Consider the following 20,157-nt stretch of genomic DNA (forward strand, 5'->3'; position numbering starts at 1 on the left):
TTTACCCGTGTGGCGATGATATCCATTTGTCCCCGAGTGATCTGATCTAAATCCGTTACACTCCGATAAATATTCCTGTTTCGCCTTCTGAATAACGTCCTGCACAAATTCATCTATTAACTCAGAATTATCGCTATCCACACTAGAACTTTTATTCCAGGACATCTTCAATTTGATTTTTCGTCCAGGACCTTTTCTAAATGCAGATTTGGACGGTTCTATCCCAACGGCGTCCTCCATTGTCGTATCCTAAAATAGAAAGAACAATTAAAAAAAACATCTCACAGAGACTATGCTATGGTTAAATCACGTGATTAAATTTCGAATACAAACCAAACTTGCTCGAAGACTTGGTTGATTAATAATTTAAGTGATGATATAATGCTGATCCCTAAATACCCTTTCAGTAGCAGTGTTTGACCAGAAGATCGGGATCGAGGCTGACCTCTGGAGAGTAGGCACGTGCACTTTAAAGGGTCTACATGTGCCAGGTAGAAAATAACAAGCTGATATAGCTAGTTTACAGTTTATCTTCGTAAAACAAATTAGATTTACATATTTATTCACAGAAAATTGATGACATTTAGTACACAAAGATCAAAAACTCTTATAGCTAATGTCATATATTACCCGCTAAGGATATTTGACGAAAAGAAAATTCTCAAGACGTTATTTTGGTCACGCGTTTCCTAAGCACAACGCACCATTTCAACAAGTACGCTCCAAATTTGATATAGATGTAGTTACAACTGGTTGTTTCTGCTCTAATAAAGCAACACATGTACACTGTCCTTTTTTACGAAGGGAGAGGTGGCAGAATGTATGGTTTGGGACATATATGCACTATTACGCAATAATCAAACGAAATAACGACTTAAGTGTTATCCCAATTTCAATGTATGTTTTGAAGAGGCATCGACGAGGAATCTATTGACGCAATAAATGTAGATAATATTTCATTTTATATAACAAATTACCTGTCAATTGCAGTTATATAGCTTCCCTAGCAATTGACGATATTGGAATAGGTACAGACTGCAATAGGTATGCATGTCGATCATTCTTATTGTATAACGTGAACGAAGAGTGTAGGGTTTATCCATAGCTATACGTATCATCCTTGTAAAATACCAGCCGCCGCTTCCTACCAGCTCGTCTCGGGAGAAGTTCTCTTTAGCTCATTAGGTAAAGCATAAGACTGATAAACCAGTGGTCCTTGGATTTTCGAAATCATGGGATGCATACATGCAAAATCCGCGACTCATGTTTTGAACATTCTTGTGATTTTTCTTCGACAACTTGTGATATATATTCGAAAACTTGTGATTTTTTTTTAATGTGCAAGATGTCTATTCGAAACAGAATTATTTATATACTAAATAAATCTTGGAATTTCTTTAAAAATCAAAATCATGTTATTCAAAATCGAAATCGTGTGATTTGCGTTCAATATACATTTTGCACCACAAGTAATCTGACATAATCTACATTCTTTATAACGATATTTCCGTTGGCTGCAGACTTCTTGCTTTATCAATACCACGATAGGGATCTTGAGACGGAGAAACTCAATTTGGACTGAAAAGGGAATGACGAATAGAGATACTCAATTATGACGGCAAGAGGCGTTCGCTGCTACTTTACCTCAACAATTTCTGCAGTCATTGGGAGAGAAACAATAATAATATCAATCCAATTAATCATGGTCTATTTATTATCAATAAGATCTAGCTTTCGAGTCATTTTGTATAGGCTTTTCGTTCCCGTCTGTATGTTTGGGTCCTTGTATGTTGCCTTACCTTTCTTTCCTGTCTCTATTTTTGGTTTGCATGTAGATATTGTTCCTGACTGTAAGTTTAGTTCCTTGTGTGTTGACATTTCACACCTATTAGTATAAGTTCGGGTGCGTTGACCTTTCCTTTATGCATGTAATTGCGGGTCCTTGTGCGTTGACATTTCTTATTTGCCTGTAAGTACAAGTCCTTGTGCGGTGGTCTTTTAGTTTTGCTTGTAAGTACAAGTCCTTGTGCGATGGTCTTTCATTTTTGCCTGTACGTTCGGGTCTTTGTGGTGTGGTTATGATAATTTATTTTAATGCAATGTCAGCTATAACAACAGTCCTTTTTCTTTATCCGCCATGTGATCAATTAGATTGAACTTCATGAACGTTTTAGTGACTGTATCAACTGAACCAACTACGTGTTCTGTCATACGGGAACTAATCGATTGGAACTACGTAAAAAGGCGGGGTCACAACATTTGGCCCCCACTTAGATTTCTTTTATTCTTTCTCCATATGTGATACATAAAAAATATCAATAACCGCATAAATGATTATTCATAATTACTACTAATAACCGCAGTTGACCTCCTTGCATAACACCATGTTGAGTGACGGGGGTATCCTAACAAATTGACAGATAAATGTTACAGGCGAATGTTATTTTGAAAATGAATTATGAATATACAGTGTATAAAATCACTATTATTTTGATACTAAATATGTCATATTGGTATACATGAAGTAAGCGTAGTGATACTATTAATTAGAAAAACATGAACGAAGGTCAAGGTCATCAACGTTTACAAAACTTTGAACAACCTACTTCCTAAATATCAAGTCCAAAGGACCTTTGGTCATGCAGACACACAAGTTAAAGGAAAAGTGGAAAGAAAGCTATGTTTTTCCTTCTTTGAATCAAAAGTGTTATATTGACAAATTTCCCGGTTGTCAATTTTTATGAAATTCCTGATGTTGAAAGATAATATTAGTAGGCAACTTTTAAGCAAGTATGAAAAATAGACTCGTTTTAGAACTATGTAAATTAACGTGTAAAACAAATGAAATGTTCTCATTAGTAAAGAAATTTCAAATACTTTTCTTCTTAAATCTTCAATAAAAAGGACAATCGTTTCTTGACATACTGAAATATTCGGTTTCAAAATAACAGTTGGACTATGTTGCACATGATGGTGATATAATTCTATAGTAAATGTGTCATTTAAATGCTCTCGGAGGACGTGTATAACCGTACCTTTAACACCCACACAGGTGTAGGTCAATGAGGTCCCATTTATCATAAAATGAATTCTGAAACTAACTGTTCCTGATTTAAGCTCCCTACCTATACCAATACCTTTTTGGATTTATCTGTTTTTGTTAAATTCGAAGCGGAGACCGACGCTTATGTTAAATCTTCATAGGCGTTGACCCTACCTTGAGTAATTTGCAACTTCACAACCATACATGTCTGAATAACAACATTGTTTTTTTCTGGTAATTTGCGTCCTCGTGATAGCATTAAAGGGGCATCACGGTGAAGTAGCTTTATCTTTTGTCTTTTTGTCAAATAATACATAAACATACCAAGTGAGACTCCTTATGGAAAATAACGATCGGATTTGGCTGAAATAGATTCATAAAAATGAATAAATCTAAGAAAATCATCGGTATTTCTACCTGTCTGACCAACGTTTTGTTCAGGGATTTCCCTATACTAGCGCATGCGCATAGCACACCAGTTCTTTGTAAACAGAATGACTGGCCGTGTGAAGTAAGCGAAAGAAAGTGTCGTACCGTGTCAGCTACGAAACGAAAAGTTGCCAAATGGTCAAAGATAGCGCAAGGAGTACGTTACGGAATCATTATTGAAGGTGTGCAGTATTCAAAGGAGAAAATAACTGCCGTAGCAGTTAGTATGGTGCATGTATTCTTCCGGATAGCCGGTTAAGCTGAAATGGAATCGACAGAAATGCTAGCGCTGTTTATGTTATGAATAAATATCTAAAACTATTAAGCTCGCTAGTATCTTTGTCTGAGTTTGAACACAGATGAACTTAGTTTTATATGTTAATGGGCATGTATTGGAGAGAGTTTACTTTGTGTTTCTATAATTATACAGTGGTTTATGCGAAAGGAAGGGATAAGTGACTGGTTAGTTTGATTTTGCCATGAGGCCCTCCAAGGGATAACTGTTGTGATGGCCCACGGCGTATTTTCTGGGTCACCGAGATACGTGTTATCTAAGTCCGTGGATTTACATAATTTATAATATTACCGGGTTCAATAAAATGGTATGATTTAATTATATTGCTGAATTAAACGATTATTTTTGTTTTTACATGCAAGATTTAAATTAGTACTAATATGAATACCCGGCCTCCTCTGCCCCGGCAATATATAAAAAAAAATCAGAAAGGTTTGTCCCTTGGTGTAGGGAAGGTGTTTAGCCCCTTACCATCTGTACCGGACAAATTCCGGTACTAAATTCAATATATATTTAAATACATCTACTTTATGTTTATGCCTATTATCATTGTTGACATTTAATTGTAAATGTATGACGGGAGAAGGCTGTGATAAATTGTAAAAACTTGTGCACCATCCCTTGTTTTACTTTATAATTACAGATATAAAGAATAGATAAAGAATAGATAAAATGGACTATGTGATATATATAACGTCAAAGAGGGTAAGGTGAGTTAAAATACATCAGTCTATATAATAGAACGATGTCTTTCAATAATAAAATAATGCATTCGAGTCCACGGAACTGAAAAGAGTTTTCATATCCAGGACTCGAACGTAGTTATCACGAATGTGTTTCAAATCGGAACATTCTATTAAAAATGTTCTACTGTAAATGGAGTGTCACATGCGTGGCATGAAGGTGGATCTTACCGTTTTAAAAGGTACGAATGAGTAGGAAATGTGTGCCCAGTACAGAGCCGAGAGAGGACAACTTCTTCTCTACGATCTTTCCGACTGGGAACAGATGTTTTAAGTTTCAGTTGTATTTTAAAGAGTTTGTTGCTGGTCTTGAGAGACCATCGTTGCTGCCATTCATTTTGAATAGCTGTACGAATAAATGGTTTAAAATCTGTATATGGTAGTTTGATATTTGTTTTTTAGAAATTTAACGCTTAATTTGCCTTCCTGTCAACAAATTCGTTGCCTTTAATTCCGACATGGCTCGGAATCCATAGTAAAGTTATTTGAGATTTTTTTAAGACACGAGATTTGCGAAAAGCAAGGTTTTGTACGAGTGTGTTTTTAGGATCTCGTGACTGTAAACTTTGTTTGTTTGTTTGTTTGTTTGATTTTGTTTAACGTCCTATTAACAGCTAAGGTCATTTAAGGACGGCCTCCTCTGTGTGCAAGATGCATGTGTGTAGTGTATGTGTGTGTATTTTGGGAGGCTGCGATATGTTCGTGTTTGTCTCCTTGTGATAGCGCGGAACTGATGCCGACTTTATAGTGCTACCTCACTGAAACATACTGCCGAAGACACCCAGCAGGACGCCCCACCCGGTCACATTATACTGACAATTGGCAAACCAGTCGTCTCACTCCTATAAGTATATACTACCATTTTCAAAGACTTTGGTATGTCTCGGCCAGGAGACAGAACCCAAAGCCTTCCTCACAGAGGCGAACGCTCAACAAATGGCCAAAAGTGAGGCATTGCAAGGGAGACATTAGGAAGAAGAAAGTTATTTAGAACGTAGAGAAGAGATAAGGTCCCAAATTTAGTCGCCTCTTACGATCATGCAATTGGGGGCAGCAGGTACAATTCTTACGCCCTACCTGCAGGGTCATTGTAAACTTGTAGGACAGATAGAGACTCTAAACAAAGTATTGCCTTTTAAATGCGGTGTTCATCGATATGGTCGAAGGCCAAACCAATGACGCATGCTTCGGCAGATGGAGGTGCCGTCTCGTAGTCGATCTGAAATGCAAGAATTAGCAGTACAGCAGGCTGCTGCCACTTTCTCACCATCTTTGGAACCATCGGTGTAAAGTTGTGTATGAGAAAGGTAATTAGCAACATGTTAAGAAAGTATCATTTTTCTAACGAAGTGATACTAATGGTAGGTAGTCAAGTGAATCATGCTTCAAAACGGTTCAACTGGTTTGAGTTACTTTAAGCTAATATCTTTGGGACAATGGGAAGTTTATTCGCCTCTGAAATATTATAACCACTAACTTAAAAGGTGAAACGTAAATACTATTTATTCGAATTTTAATTTATATTTAGTAGTGAATTATAAAGCAGCCAGCAACACAGTACGGTTATATAAGGCCAGATGTTAGCGAAAACGTTAAGGATTGGTGGGACCAGCGAGATGTAGACGCGAAAGGTTACAGTAAAAAAAGTTGACAGGTGTTCAGTAGCCTAACTGCTTTTGGTGATAGTTCCGTTTCGTAGAATGGTTTTGTTTGGTTGGTTCTGTTTTAAAGACCTCGCAACATCCATTGTCATATGAAGACGAGTTCTTATGTCAACACCACTGACAAGAAAGATTAGGCAAGTGAGAAAAAGAAAAAGAAAGAAAACCCGAGTGTTGGGATAGGGGCAGGAGTTTAATTTTGGTCTCTTCAATGTCCCGAAGACGGAAGGAACAGACAAAAAAAATCAATTTTGTAGGAGGCCCTGCATAAGTAAACTATTATAACAGGTAAAGGGATACAGCAAAGCCTTTTTTCTCGGAACCTGCAGAGGTCTAGTCAAGTAAACAGAAGGAAACCGAATATGTGCAGGTAGACACACATACGTCGTCCAATATCGTCAGGTAGTGGAATTCAGCTTTCTATTCCTTTCCCAAACATGAATAGCAAATAGTGTAAATAGGCGTTAGTGGTGAAAACTAGGTCTACTGACTGTCAATGACTGCTTGTTAGATTATCACTGACTTTGTCTACGTAAGTGAACGGCCTTCACAACGAAGTATCAAGTTACAACAAATCGAAGGACAAAGCAACCGATTTCTTGTATCAACTAACTGGACTAATATATAAGATATTGTAAACTTGATATGCGTAATAACACCTCTACCTAAGTAGCAGTTATACACGTAGATCAAGCTGACAACTAAGCACAATATGCAGTATAACAAGCTGACAACTAAGCTCAATATGCAGTATAACAAGCTGACAACTAAGCACAATAAGCAGTATAACAAGCTGACAACTAAGCACAATATGCAGTATAATAAGGTGGCAATTAAGAAAATGTACACACATAAAAAAACTGAAGTCAAACAATTACTTTAAAAATGTCGTGACAATAAAACACCTCATTGTACGTAACAGCTCAGTTATTAAATAATTGACAAGTGACAAACTACTTGATTTGTATAGCAGAGTCATAACAAAGCAACACTTGGATTTATAAGATAACTAAACAACACAGCAGATGTGAGGTCATCAAGCATACGAGATGACATGTTCAGTTCAATACATAGAAAACATATATACAAAAGTAGACAAGAAGAAGGCAGGATTCGATACTAGGCCTTAATTGTAATGTAATTTAGGATATCAACAACGTATGTCTTTGATTCATATGGAAACTTGCGGACTTGATTTGCGTGTTAACCAATAAAATGGTAAATATGTCTCATAGCTGAAATTCATAATTGCTTAGCCTAACGTTAGCACTGTATGCGGTTATTATTGCTTGTTCTTAATGCAATGATATCAAAACAAAAGACAAAGCATCCAGAACTCCTTCAAACCCAGGTACACTGGAAGGTTTAGCGTTTTCTGCAACACATGTGACTTATTCCGATGTTAAACTTGAAACCCACATAGATCCATAAAGAACTATAGTCGATAATGATATTTCAAAACAAATTGCTTAATTAATTTCTTAATTCTCTTAAGGCACTGTTTATTGCTTTCACGCGGCCATTCCTTTTTGTTCCCGTAGACCGTAGACCGTAACTAGTGTCTGGTTGATTTCATCGTCTTACTTAAGTATCGTCCCAACAGCTTTAATGGTGTCATTATATGTTTACAGTATACAGAATATATACATATCCATATGTCTATTTTATTTAAATTTGGTTATGTTAAAAACTAACAACCGAAAAATGCGATATTTGCCACCGCCACGTAGGTTGATGTGGGAAACTTCATATATAAGGCTTACGATATTATTCACATATTTGAGATTGCTTAAATGGCATACGATATATGTTTCACGGATGTAGACAAATAGTGAAAATGAAATAAATCAGTAAAATTGTACAAATCCATTAAAACAGCAATACTTCTCTCTGAGATGCAATACCATCAAATATATATTACAGCAGTTTTCACACATTTCGCAATATCTTTGAGCTTTCTGTGTTGCCGGTACAGCTGTTCTCTGTTAAAGCAGTATCATGCTTTGCCTCAATTCTGCAATTGCAGCGAAGCTATAAAGTAAGTGAACACAAGAAAAATAAATACCAAGTATACACAGGTAGATGCAAGACAATATATATATACATACTTACTTTCGATTTTTCCAAATGACCTATTCTTGTATGGCTAATTCAGAATTTAACTGGTATAATACAATCCAAGGAATGATTGAGCTAATTTCCAATTTCTCAGTCAAACACTGTCATTATGATCCCGATACTGCTCCGTACCATTAATGTGACTAGCCCAGATATATCGTACTACACGCTTGTCAACACTCTAGCTTAGAACGGATCGTTATTTTTGTCATGACTGCGCACGCGTGACCACGAAGCTGTGTTGGATGCAATGCTTTATCGCGACACCGCTATTGTGCCATCTGTCAACTGAATCCTTGGAGCGCTTTATTTACCCTGATCAGCTTAACGCTTTAAACAATGCTATTTTCTATACAATAACCTTAAACTGTGTTCTGAGTCAATTTACGTTACCAACACCCCATCCCCTATCAGTTTTTAAAATAATATTAATCAGAATGGCTAATGTATCAAGATATCCAATACGCTTCTCAGTAGTACATTTGTTTCAAACGAAAGCTTACGCTCTGAATAGTTCAAAATGCGGTATACCGTGACTGTGACGTTGCCAATATCGACCCGTTACGTCCTGCTGTCGTGTCACCCCGACAGTCACGACCGAGTACTTTAGGTTTGTCTACCTGAATAATACATGCCTCTGTAGTAGTTCTTCTCCATGGTATACGATGGTAATGGTATCATCTCTGTACTTAAGATAATTACGTTAAAGGGATGGCGGGACAACGAAAGACTGCCATACACGTACACTACAGTTAAACCTCGCTATCTCGAAATTAAACAACTTTGAGATAAAGGGTATTGAAATCCACAAGTATATGCCGATTCGTACCAAAAGTTCCTTCGCTTTATATATTAAATGCGATTTTGGGTTCATAGTTATTCTATTTTCAAAGAAATCGACCATACTCTGTTGCCTACCGTTTTGCTTTTTTCTATGCATCTGAGAGTTTCATGAGCTTAAAGAAATATTTACGCTGAACTCGAACCAATTATATGTTTTTAATCAATTCATAAACAAGAGCACATGCATACTTTTAAGAAACAAAACAGGAACTTTTGTTAAATAGTTCAACATTATATAATTTATAAATGATGCAATCACGACGGCACGAAATTAGTACTTTCAAGTTTAAATGTTGTTATAGTGTTTCGTTTTGACTATACCGACAGTATTTTGAATTATAACTAAGGACTGTGGAGTCAAACATAAAGTACTGACATTCATTTTGCGTGTTTGCATGCTAAATTTGTTTGACCTCTGTGACTATCTCCATGACTAAATGTTTTTAGTTAATATATCAGTGTTAATGAAACTCACCTTTTAAACCGCTGTTTTTGTCATTGTAGGTTGGTTTTATTGTGTTGCTTATTTTCATTTTGTAATCTCATTAAGGTCCATTCAAAAATGACTGCATTATTATTTTATGATTTGGTGTTATAGGGCTATGTAGGTAGGGACTGGCCCAACCACCTGTCTTGCTACACGTTTTAGTGCAGTAGTCTGTAGATATTGTTATATCAACACTAACCTTTCTTACATAACTTTAGTGTATTTTAATTAGCCGACCTATATTTTATTCATATCTATTTGCATGTTATTGTTGTTTGTTTAATACTATACCTATGTTTGTCGCAGAAATAGCTCTACCGAGCTAACGTTTGTATGTTTATGGTATGCGACGTGAAATAAATATTCTTGTATCTTGTATCTTTGGTCCAGATTTGTAATGAAACGTGTATCAGCGCGATATATTTGGTGAAGTGTTATTTGTTTAAACCTTTTGTCTTTATCTTTCACCCCACGTACATTTTGTCGAGACTGTTAAAACTTAACAAAAAATAGATGACCGTTATAATACTAAACAAAAGAAAAAGGACATCTTGAATTTTCACAAAATATCGGAGACGAAACGGATAACCAGTTAAGGTTCAATTGTATTACACCATAACCGGCATATATATCTTCAGTCTTAACCTGTGAAATTATGTTGATAACCATATATCTAAGAGATATAATAATTTTACGTCTTCAGCAAACAGACGTAGAAAAATGATAGAAATAAGAGATATCTTTAAAAAGACAAACGGTAGAGTTTTCGTTTTACAATTAAACATTTGAAAAAGCTGCGTATCTCCTGACATTGAAACAATGGACCGGCGTTAAAAAAATCAATTATACAAACCATTCTTATCGTTCAACGGGAGATAACTCAAAAGTGCCAAAAGCATGTAGGATTCGATAGCATTTATGTGTATTACACGTACACTGCCTAATGAAGTATAGAGATGAAAAAGTGTTTGATATTGCTGATATTCTTGTGAAAGATAGATATTTTATCATTATTATGAGAGGTGCTAGGGAAAAGAAAAAAAAACATATGAGCATACTAAAAGTTCAATAAGCCCCCTTGAAGAGGCTGTAGTCACCCTAAAGTTTACCACGTTTTGTTTCTTGAATGACTTTCTGTCCCTTGTTGCATGTATCGATGCCGTGATGACTGATGTGACTTATTTGTAAATTGATCAACTCACCACTATGATTCCGGAAAAAGTTTTGCATATTTTGAAAACTTACGATTTGGAGCTCGCTAATTTAGACTGTTCTTTTGTTTTGAGTGAGAACACGGACAGTGTTTCCCTTACATTAAAATGGACAAAAGTAAGCATGCCATATTCGTAAACCAAATTTAATACTTCAAAAGCGAGTGACAGTGTGCAGGCACCTCCTGTTCAAATTACCAGGAAGCACAAGTCGCTGTCCCAACTCCGACATGACAGGAAACGAAGGAGGGAGTGGAAACAGAGGAAAAGGTCTTCCCATGAAAAGAAACCGATGTTTCCTGATCATTCACCATATCCACGAGAATCTACTGGTGAGCCGCCCATACACCATGAAGATAAACATATTTGTAATACTGTGAGTGTGGAACCAGTTTGTGAGAAACTTGATGCAAAACCCAAGGTTCAACATCAACAGCCAACTACTTTTGCCCCAGTTCTACATAATGCTATTGTTAATCATGTATCATCTCATTCTGTGCCGTCTACGGGACCACATTTGAAAGCTGCTAGGTCAGTACCGACATCAGTCCCTGAAGCATGTGTTTCTATTGACAGCAAGGACATGCTAGCATTTTAACAGGAAAAAGAAGCGATCTTCCTCAGAAGCTTGTGTATAGGTAGACATTTATCAAATGGAACACTATTATTAGCATAATGATTTGTGAATCTTACATCATGACATTCTAGAGGATACTTATTCATTTTTGATGGACGTTGTTCCCCAATGAAGCCTATAGTTACCTTGATCAACCATTAACATTTCAGTATATCGATATTTTGGCCAGAACTTAACTTTACCATATCCTGTTACTTCATTGTTGTGTTACTATAGCTGTCATTGCTGCACGTTTGTCGATTTTTGATAGTTATTCAATCATCTTGATTTCAAAGACACTTTTTTTTGGTACACGTCATGTGTAACTTACAAGTAGTTGTGTACATGAAACCGTATGTAAATTGTATAATCAGTTTATGTTTTGCCAATTTCGAATTAGTAAAACAAAACTTGATGCCAGTATAGCATTAGAATATATGTTATTGGGAAATGTAATTCTGTATATTCAATTGATGGTTGTTTAAAAAAATTAACTGGTCAATATTTGTTTTGCGGGGGAGATGTTATATACATGGTATATATTATATTATAACCATCAATAGAATATCCGGAATTTACCGTTTTTGTGTATTATGGTATTCCGTCTCCGTATCTTGGTTTTATGTTGTTTGACTTCCTGTTCCGGGAATAAAATGAAAAGTTGAAGAGTGAAATTGTTTCGATTCATCTGTTAATAATCCTCTCACATCGCAAACCCAGTACAATATGTCATTTCGTAGCATTAAGTTGGGTTTCAAAAGAGATTGACATGTTATAAGTCCGATGAACTATTTTGATGAAAACATCGGCTGTACTTTACCGGATGTTGACAGTGCCTTTCCCATGGATTGATGGTTTGACAAGCTTCAGTCATATTTACTGGATAATTTGATATATTGAGGGATTTGTGGACCTCTCTTCATTCATTCAGCTATTTCTTTTGGAAACTTTGTAATACTGACGAGAAACAGTGTGTATTCAGAAGAGGAGACCCATATTAATGAACTTCACACATGGAGGTATGCAGACAGCAGACCCGTGCAGTTTTGAGCCGGTAACACACGTGTGACATTTCATTAATGAATGACATTAATAGTTCATATACGGTGCTTAACACTGTTTGTGTGTATCTAAATATTAATTCATTTGGATTTATTGTTGCCATGTCTATTTTTGTGATCAGTGTGAACGTGTTTTTGTGAGCATGGAAAGTGGATTCCCCTGCCCTGCTAGTGATTTCCTACAGAAAGGTTAGTAACTTGGTATTTTTGGTTAGTTGAATTTATTTATATTTCAGAGTTTTCTTGACTATTCGATTGATTCTGGCTAACAGATATTGCTGACATTATTATACAGGTTGAGACATCATGACGACCTTACTCTGATGACATCTTTGTGTATGAATATATGTTGATGTTCTTGTGTGTCTGTTACTTGTGTGTTGCACTTATGCGCTTGCGACTTGTAGCATTTTGCTTTTGAAAAACTTGGAGTAACGTGAGTCGCGACATAATAATTTCTTATAATTTTGTTTCGCGTTGACTGAAATTTGATTTTCTCTATATTGGTGTCATATTTCATTTTCATGAATTCTTGTGTATAATTTTGACATAGTGATCATAGTTATCTCCCTTTGATATCCACTTTTGATTATCCCCCTTGATTTTGTGCTAATTGTATATATATAGGTACAGGGTAGCTTATACTTCATACTTTGTTATCATTTATTGACAATTATCCATACTTTTGGACTTTGAAAATTTCATTTCATATTATTAGGTGATTATTCTATATAGGCTTATTAGGTTATTATTTTCAGTTTGTTTACACATTGAATTTATTTATTATTTTGTCACTGATTGCACTGATACTGCTCAATCATTCTTTAGTATTTTGGATATTTCAGTATATATTATTTGTCTTTTTGTGATTTCTGTTTACATTGTACTCATTTGATCTGATTTAATTTTGGTTTTTTCATTTCTCTTCTAGTTTTGTTGTAAATTTCATATTTCAGGAAAATCTTTTGGACTTTGAATTCTTGTATTTATTTTGTATTTATCATTTTTTTCTGGCTTTTTGATTCGGAAAACAGTTTGGACGTTGCGGATTCAATGTGTGTATTTGTACATTCATGAACTTTGATATTTGTCTACAGGATTTATTCTCACTTTGGATTTCATGATTGTGTTATTTGTGTTACTCTGTTTGTGTTCATTGTGTGATATTTCAACTATGGCTGAAGGCAGTGAGGAGCAGGTGGCACATTTATTGGAGGCATTTTCGAGCATGGACCTCAAACCTAACTTGGAGTCTAAGGATGCTGCAGCTAAATGGTTAGCTGATCTATTATCAGGAGGAGCCAAATCCAAAAATCCCAATGTAAAATTAGAAGTGTTGGATCCTTCACCACAGGCAGACGTTCAAGGTCATCAAGAGGATGCTGCACCTCCCAGTAACCAATCAAGTGTTTCATACAATGTTCCAAAGATCTCCATATTCTCAGGATGTTCTCAAGTTCCTAATGGAGAGGTCTCCTATGACCAATGGATATATGAGGTCAAGATGTTACAGCGAGATGGTGTATACAAAGATCATGCTATTTTTCAGGCTGTGAGAAGATCCTTGGGAGGAGAAGCAGGAAAAACAGCGATGAGACTTGGTTCTTCAGCAACACTTCAACAGGTACTGGACAAGCTGGTCAGCAACTATGGTAATATTGCTGCTACTGAGGATTTACTTGCCAAGTTTTACTCTGCCAAGCAAACAGATACAGAGGATGTGACATCATGGGCTGGCAGACTAGAAGATATACTAGACAAGGCTAGGACCAGATGCGAACTTACTCCAACACAAGTGTCAGAGATGTTGCGTACCAAATTCTGGCGAGGACTTAAGAAGTCATTACGTGACATCACCGGTTATAAGTTCGATACCATCTTAGACTATGACAAGCTGCGTATTGCTGTTCGACAGATTGAGCAAGCAGATTCTTCACCTGAGAAGCCCAAGACTGCTAAAGTAGCCATTCACCACAGTGATGACATTAAAGAAATGAAAGCTTTGGTAAAAGATTTAACTTCTGAGATGTCTAAGTTGAAGAAGGACATATCCACTTTACAACAGAGTAGGAATCTTTCCAGTTATGGTCAACAGTCCACTTATGGGGCACGTCAGGGTTATCAAGCATCACCTCAGGAACACACTCAGAATAGGAGGCAAGTTGTGCCATTTAGAAGAAATACTGATGGAAATGGACCGCTCTGCTGGAGATGTGGACAATCTGGACATATGAGACGTGATTGCCATGTGAATTTGGAGCACAGCAGGAAGTCTTTAAACGTTCAGATGCCTACAGGCCAGGGGCACCAGTAGGCATGATCAGTCAGCAATGCCCTAACGTTCGGAAGGATAATACTGAGTTAGTTGGAGACTGCAGTGAGGAAGAGCTTAAGATTGCAGGAGTGTGTACCACTGCATTACTAGACACAGGGTCAGCTGTAAGCACTGTTAGTCGACATTTGTATGATACTTACCTCAGTCATTTGCCACTTCAGTGCCTTGACAACATATTGGATATCGAATGTGCTGGAGGAGAGACATTACCCTATGATGGATTTATCAAGGCTGACATTGAGACTGGGATCGACGGTCATACTTCATCGTTGCCAGGGTTGTTACTTGTTGTGCCGGATACCAGGTATAATTCCAAAGTGCCAGTTTTGGTTGGTACCAACATCTTGACAGGTATCATGGATGCATGTAAGTATGTTTACGGAGACAGATTGTTGAAGGGAGCTTCTCTCTCAACATCCTGGTATATCACTTTCAGATGTATGGCACTACGACAGCGAAACTTGGTACGGAATAATTTTCGTCTTGGACTTGTCAAGAGTGCAGAGGGTACTGCAGTTCAGATATCGCCAAATAGCCAGGTAACCATTAATGGCTTTGTGGATCGTCAAGTGGAGCATACACCAACTAGTGCTTATCTCACAGTATCTGAGGAGTCATCATTGATGGATGATTTAGATATTTCGCCAAGCCTTATTCAATACCGCTATAGAAGGACTGGTGTTGTTTTTGTGATCATATCGAACATCACAACCAGGAATGTTACCATACAGCCTCGAGCTGTGTTATGTGAACTTCAGCCGGTTAAGGTAGAAGGATGTTTACAGGATGTTAACACAGAATCAATTGATGCTCCTACATCTAAAGATACAGATATGGATTCCCTACTACAGCTGATGAAGTTTGATGACAGACTTACTGAAGAGGAGTTATCCAGTGGAAAGCAAATGATTTCTAGTTTCCCAGATATATTTTCCAAGGATGATTTGGATCTTGGTCATTCCTCAGCTGTTCATCACCGCATAGAAATTACAGATGAGGTGCCATTCAAACAACGTCATCGGCGTATTCCACCTGCCATGCTTAGTGAAGTTCGTGATCACCTACACCAACTCTTGACAATCGGAGTCATACGTCGATCACATTCACCCTGGGCATCAGCAGTTGTATTAGTTCGGAAAAAGGATGGTCGCTTGAGAATGTGCATAGATTACCGACAGCTGAATCTTAGGTCTATAAAAGATGCTTATGCTCTTCCTAGGGTGGAAGAAATTTTGGACTCTATATCAGGTTGTGACTACTTTTCTACGCTTGATATGAAGAGTGGTTACCATCAAGTGGAACTTCACGAGGACCACAAACAACGGACTGCTTTCACTATTGGGCCTTTATGTTTTTATGAGTTTAATCGGATGCCGTTCGGATTAGTGAATGCTCCAGCCACATACCAGAGATTAATGGAGGAATGTCTGGGAGAGCTACATACCACCATTTGTTTTGTATATATTGATGACATTATTGTGTTTTCCAAGACATTCAGTGAACATCTTGACCGACTGCAGATGGTATTCGACAAGATCAGATGTCATGGTCTGAAGTTGGCTCCACAGAAGTGTTCATACTTCAAGAAGAAAGTGAAGTTTCTTGGCTTCATAGTGTCAGCCGATGGCATTGAAGCGGATCCAGACAAAGTGCAAAAGATCGTGGACTGGCCTAAACCTTCTTGCCCTGAGGATGTAAGAAGGTTTCTAGGATTCTGTGGTTATTACCGCAAATTTGTGAAAGGATTTTCAGCAATTGTGAAACCATTGAATGGACTGTTACCTCCTACACGGAACAAAGGCCACTCAAAGAAGTCGGACTTACCTGGGTGGAAGTGGGAAAAAGAACAGGAAACAGCATTTCAGACCTTGAAGGATATTTTATCTTCACCTCCCATTCTTGGCTATCCGGTATATGACTTGCCATTTGAAGTGCATACCGATGCAAGTGGAAAAGGTCTTGGAGCCATTCTCTACCAGCAGCAAGATGGTAGATCACGTGTCATCGCTTATGCCAGCAGGGGTGTAACAAAATCTAAGAGGAATTACCCTGCACATAAATTGGAATTCCTTGCCTTGAAATGGGCCGTAACCGACAAATTTGCAGATTATCTGTATGGAAGGACGTTTACGGTAACCACAGATAATAACCCTATGACGTACGTTTTGACCACTTCCAAGTTAGATGCAACCGGACATCGGTGGTTAGCTGCGTTATCTGCATATGATTTCAACATCATTTATAAGCCAGGAAGGACCAATACAGGTGCGGATATCTTGTCAAGATTACCTTGCCATTTTGATGGAGAGGAGCAGTCTACAGCCGTGAGTGATATCTCTCTGGATTCGGTCAAGGCCATATGTAGTTCTGTTCAGCAGCCAGTGTCTTTGATTGAGACTGTTTCCATGTCTACTGCCGTTTTTGATGGTCATTGCATGGACACCGACCAGGATCTTCAGGAAATGTCTTCTAGAGACTGGAGACGGGCACAGGATAGAGACCCAGCACTTCGATATTGGATATTCTGTGTCAAAAACAGCAGGAAACCTGACAAAAGACAATTGGATCCTGCNATTTTCAGCAATTGTGAAACCATTGAATGGACTGTTACCTCCTACACGGAACAAAGGCCACTCAAAGAAGTCGGACTTACCTGGGTGGAAGTGGGAAAAAGAACAGGAAACAGCATTTCAGACCTTGAAGGATATTTTATCTTCACCTCCCATTCTTGGCTATCCGGTATATGACTTGCCATTTGAGGTGCATACCGATGCAAGCGGGAAAGGTCTTGGAGCCATTCTCTACCAGCAGCAAGATGGTAGATTACGTGTCATCGCTTATGCCAGCAGGGGTGTGACAAAATCTGAGAGGAATTACCCTGCACATAAACTGGAATCCCTTGCCTTGAAATGGGCCGTAACCGACAAATTTTCAGATTATCTGTATGGAAGGAAGTTTACGGTAACCACAGATAATAACCCTCTGACGTACGTTTTGACCACTGCCAAGTTAGATGCAACCGGACATCGGTGGTTAGCTGCGTTATCTGCATATGATTTCAACATCATTTATAAGCCAGGAAGGACCAATACAGTTGCGGATATCTTGTCAAGATTACCTTGCCATTTTGATGGAGAGGAGCAGTCTACATCCGTGAGTGATATCTCTCTGGATTCGGTCAAGGCCATATGTAGTTCTGTTCAGCAGCCAGTGTCTTTGATTGAGACTGTTTCCATGTCTACTGCAGTTTTTGATGGTCATTGCATGGACACCGACCAGGATCTTCAGGAATTGTCTTCTAGAGACTGGAGACGGGCACAGGATAGAGACCCAGCACTTCGACACTGGATATTCTGTGTCAAAAACAGCAGGAAACCTGACAAAAGACAATTGGATCCTGATCAGCAAGCTATGTTGCGATCATTTGACAGGTTGAAGATTGAGAGGGGTGTACTGTACCGTGGAGTTACAGAAGATGGAGCAACACGGAAGCAGCTTGTGTTACCTTCTGCTTACCGGAAACAGGCATTATATGGTCTCCATAATTCTGTTGGACACCCTGGTCGTGATCGGACATTGTCGTTGTTGCAGGAGAGATTCTATTGGCCGGGAATGAACCAGGACGCGGAGAGATGGGTGAAAAGCCGACGCTGTGTGTCAAGGAAGGCTGTTACTCAGAAGGCACCATTAGTGAATATTCAAACGACGCAGCCACTAGAGCTAGTGTGCATGGATTTTCTCACTTTAGGAGGATTCCAACACATTCTCGTCGTGACCGACCACTTCACGAAATAAGCCCAAGCCATTCCGACGAAAACCAGACGGACAAGACCACAGCGGAAGCCTTCTTTTATAACTTCGTGGTGCATTATGGAATGCCTCGACGGATACACTCTGACCAAGGTGCCAATTTCGTTGGAGAGTTAATCCATCAGCTATGTGCCATGGCCAACATCAAGAAGAGTAGGACTACGCCTTACCACCCGATGGGTAATGGAAGTTGTGAAAGATTCAACAGAACGTTGCTTGGGATGTTGGGTACTTTGGATCCGAAGGAGAAAGGGGACTGGAAAAGGCACGTTGGTCCGCTTGTTCATGCATACAACAGCATCCGGCATGATAGCACAAGCTACTCGCCCTTCTTCTTGTTTGGCAGGCATCCCAGGTTACCTATCGACTTGGCATTCGGAGTAGATATAGGAGGAAAACATCAAACTCTTTCAGGATATGTCTCATCGCTTCGTGATAATCTGAAGAAGGCATATAACTTAGCCAGGAGTCATACAGCTTCCGCATCAAAGCACCAGAAGAAGATTACGACAGAAGAGCCAGAGCGGCTGATTTACAAGACGGGGAGTACTAGTGCGGATTGTGGCTTTCGAGGGCAAACATAAGATTTCCGATAAGTGGGAAGCGGAAGATTATGTGGTTCTCCGTCAGCCAAATCCGGATGTTCCTGTGTATGTTGTAAAGAGATGTAATGGTGATGGGAAGGAAAGGACTTTACACCGTAATTTACTTTTACCTATCGACTTTCTTCATGATGGAAACGAGACGAACCAGGAAAAGAAAACTACATCAGAAACATAAGTTACTAAGAAGAGGACACAGACTAAGCCAGAGGATACAGGTAATTTATCGGAGTACGACTCTGATGAAGATGTCGACAAATCTGTCGTCATTTTGGATACTTTACAGGGCCCGCTATCGGACATGGAGAATGGGATTCTAGCAAGTCCCAAGGAGGATACTCCGGAACCTGATAGTCCTGAAGATGGGGCTGCTCAGTCTGCAAATGGCGACGACCATATTCAGTCTGAGGCAGTGGATGTAGCACCACCAGGTGACGACCAAGTCTCCAGGAACGACGAGGCTGGAGGTGCTACGATCCAGGAAGAAGATGGAGATGTGGATGAACCACAGGTACCTACGCCAGCTCCCAGAAGATCTGTGAGGGCAAGGCAACCTCCTCTCTGGCAACGATCAGGAGAGTTCGTGATGAGCCAAGTGTGTCCCGGTACGTCAACGGATTGGATCACGAGAGCTGAGTATTTACAAAGCCTTGTTGAGCGTGGAATGCTTGCTCCAGACCGAGTATCTGATGCTCTAGTAAGGATTGTTTGTGGAGATAATCTTCCTGTGATGTGATTTGATTATGGTTTGTACGCTGAGCTCTATTTTGTTTTATGTCATAAATGTTATATAGGAATATGGTTTCCTTCATGATTTAGTATCGTCTGTATGATTTGTACGATATCTAGAAAGTGCATTGATTTGTGTTGTTTTAACTTGATTCCATCTTTTATTCATGTTGC

General features: G+C 38.5%; 2 protein-coding genes across 2 annotated transcripts in view; one reads left to right on the top strand and one right to left on the bottom strand.

Annotated features, from left to right (window-relative positions):
• LOC110461295 overlaps positions 1-352 on the bottom strand; it is a 47,104-nt gene extending 46,752 nt beyond the window's left edge. Inside the window, exons 1-2 of the mRNA XM_021514717.1 lie at positions 334-352; positions 6-249 (exon numbers count right to left, since the gene is read on the bottom strand). Of these exons, the coding sequence (XP_021370392.1) occupies positions 6-240 (235 nt within the window). The 5' untranslated portion in view covers positions 241-249; positions 334-352. The remainder of the gene's footprint in view (positions 1-5; positions 250-333) is intronic.
• An 18,365-nt stretch (positions 353-18,717) lies between these two features.
• LOC110461302 lies at positions 18,718-19,236 on the top strand. Its single transcript, XM_021514726.1, has one exon. It carries the CDS (start codon positions 18,718-18,720, stop codon positions 19,234-19,236), a length of 519 nt encoding a protein of 172 aa, XP_021370401.1.
• The last annotated feature ends 921 nt before the right edge of the window (positions 19,237-20,157 follow it).

Source organism: Mizuhopecten yessoensis, unplaced genomic scaffold (assembly GCF_002113885.1).
Source record: "Mizuhopecten yessoensis strain PY_sf001 unplaced genomic scaffold, ASM211388v2 scaffold10603, whole genome shotgun sequence".
In the NCBI taxonomy this organism is placed as follows: domain Eukaryota; kingdom Metazoa; phylum Mollusca; class Bivalvia; order Pectinida; family Pectinidae; genus Mizuhopecten; species Mizuhopecten yessoensis.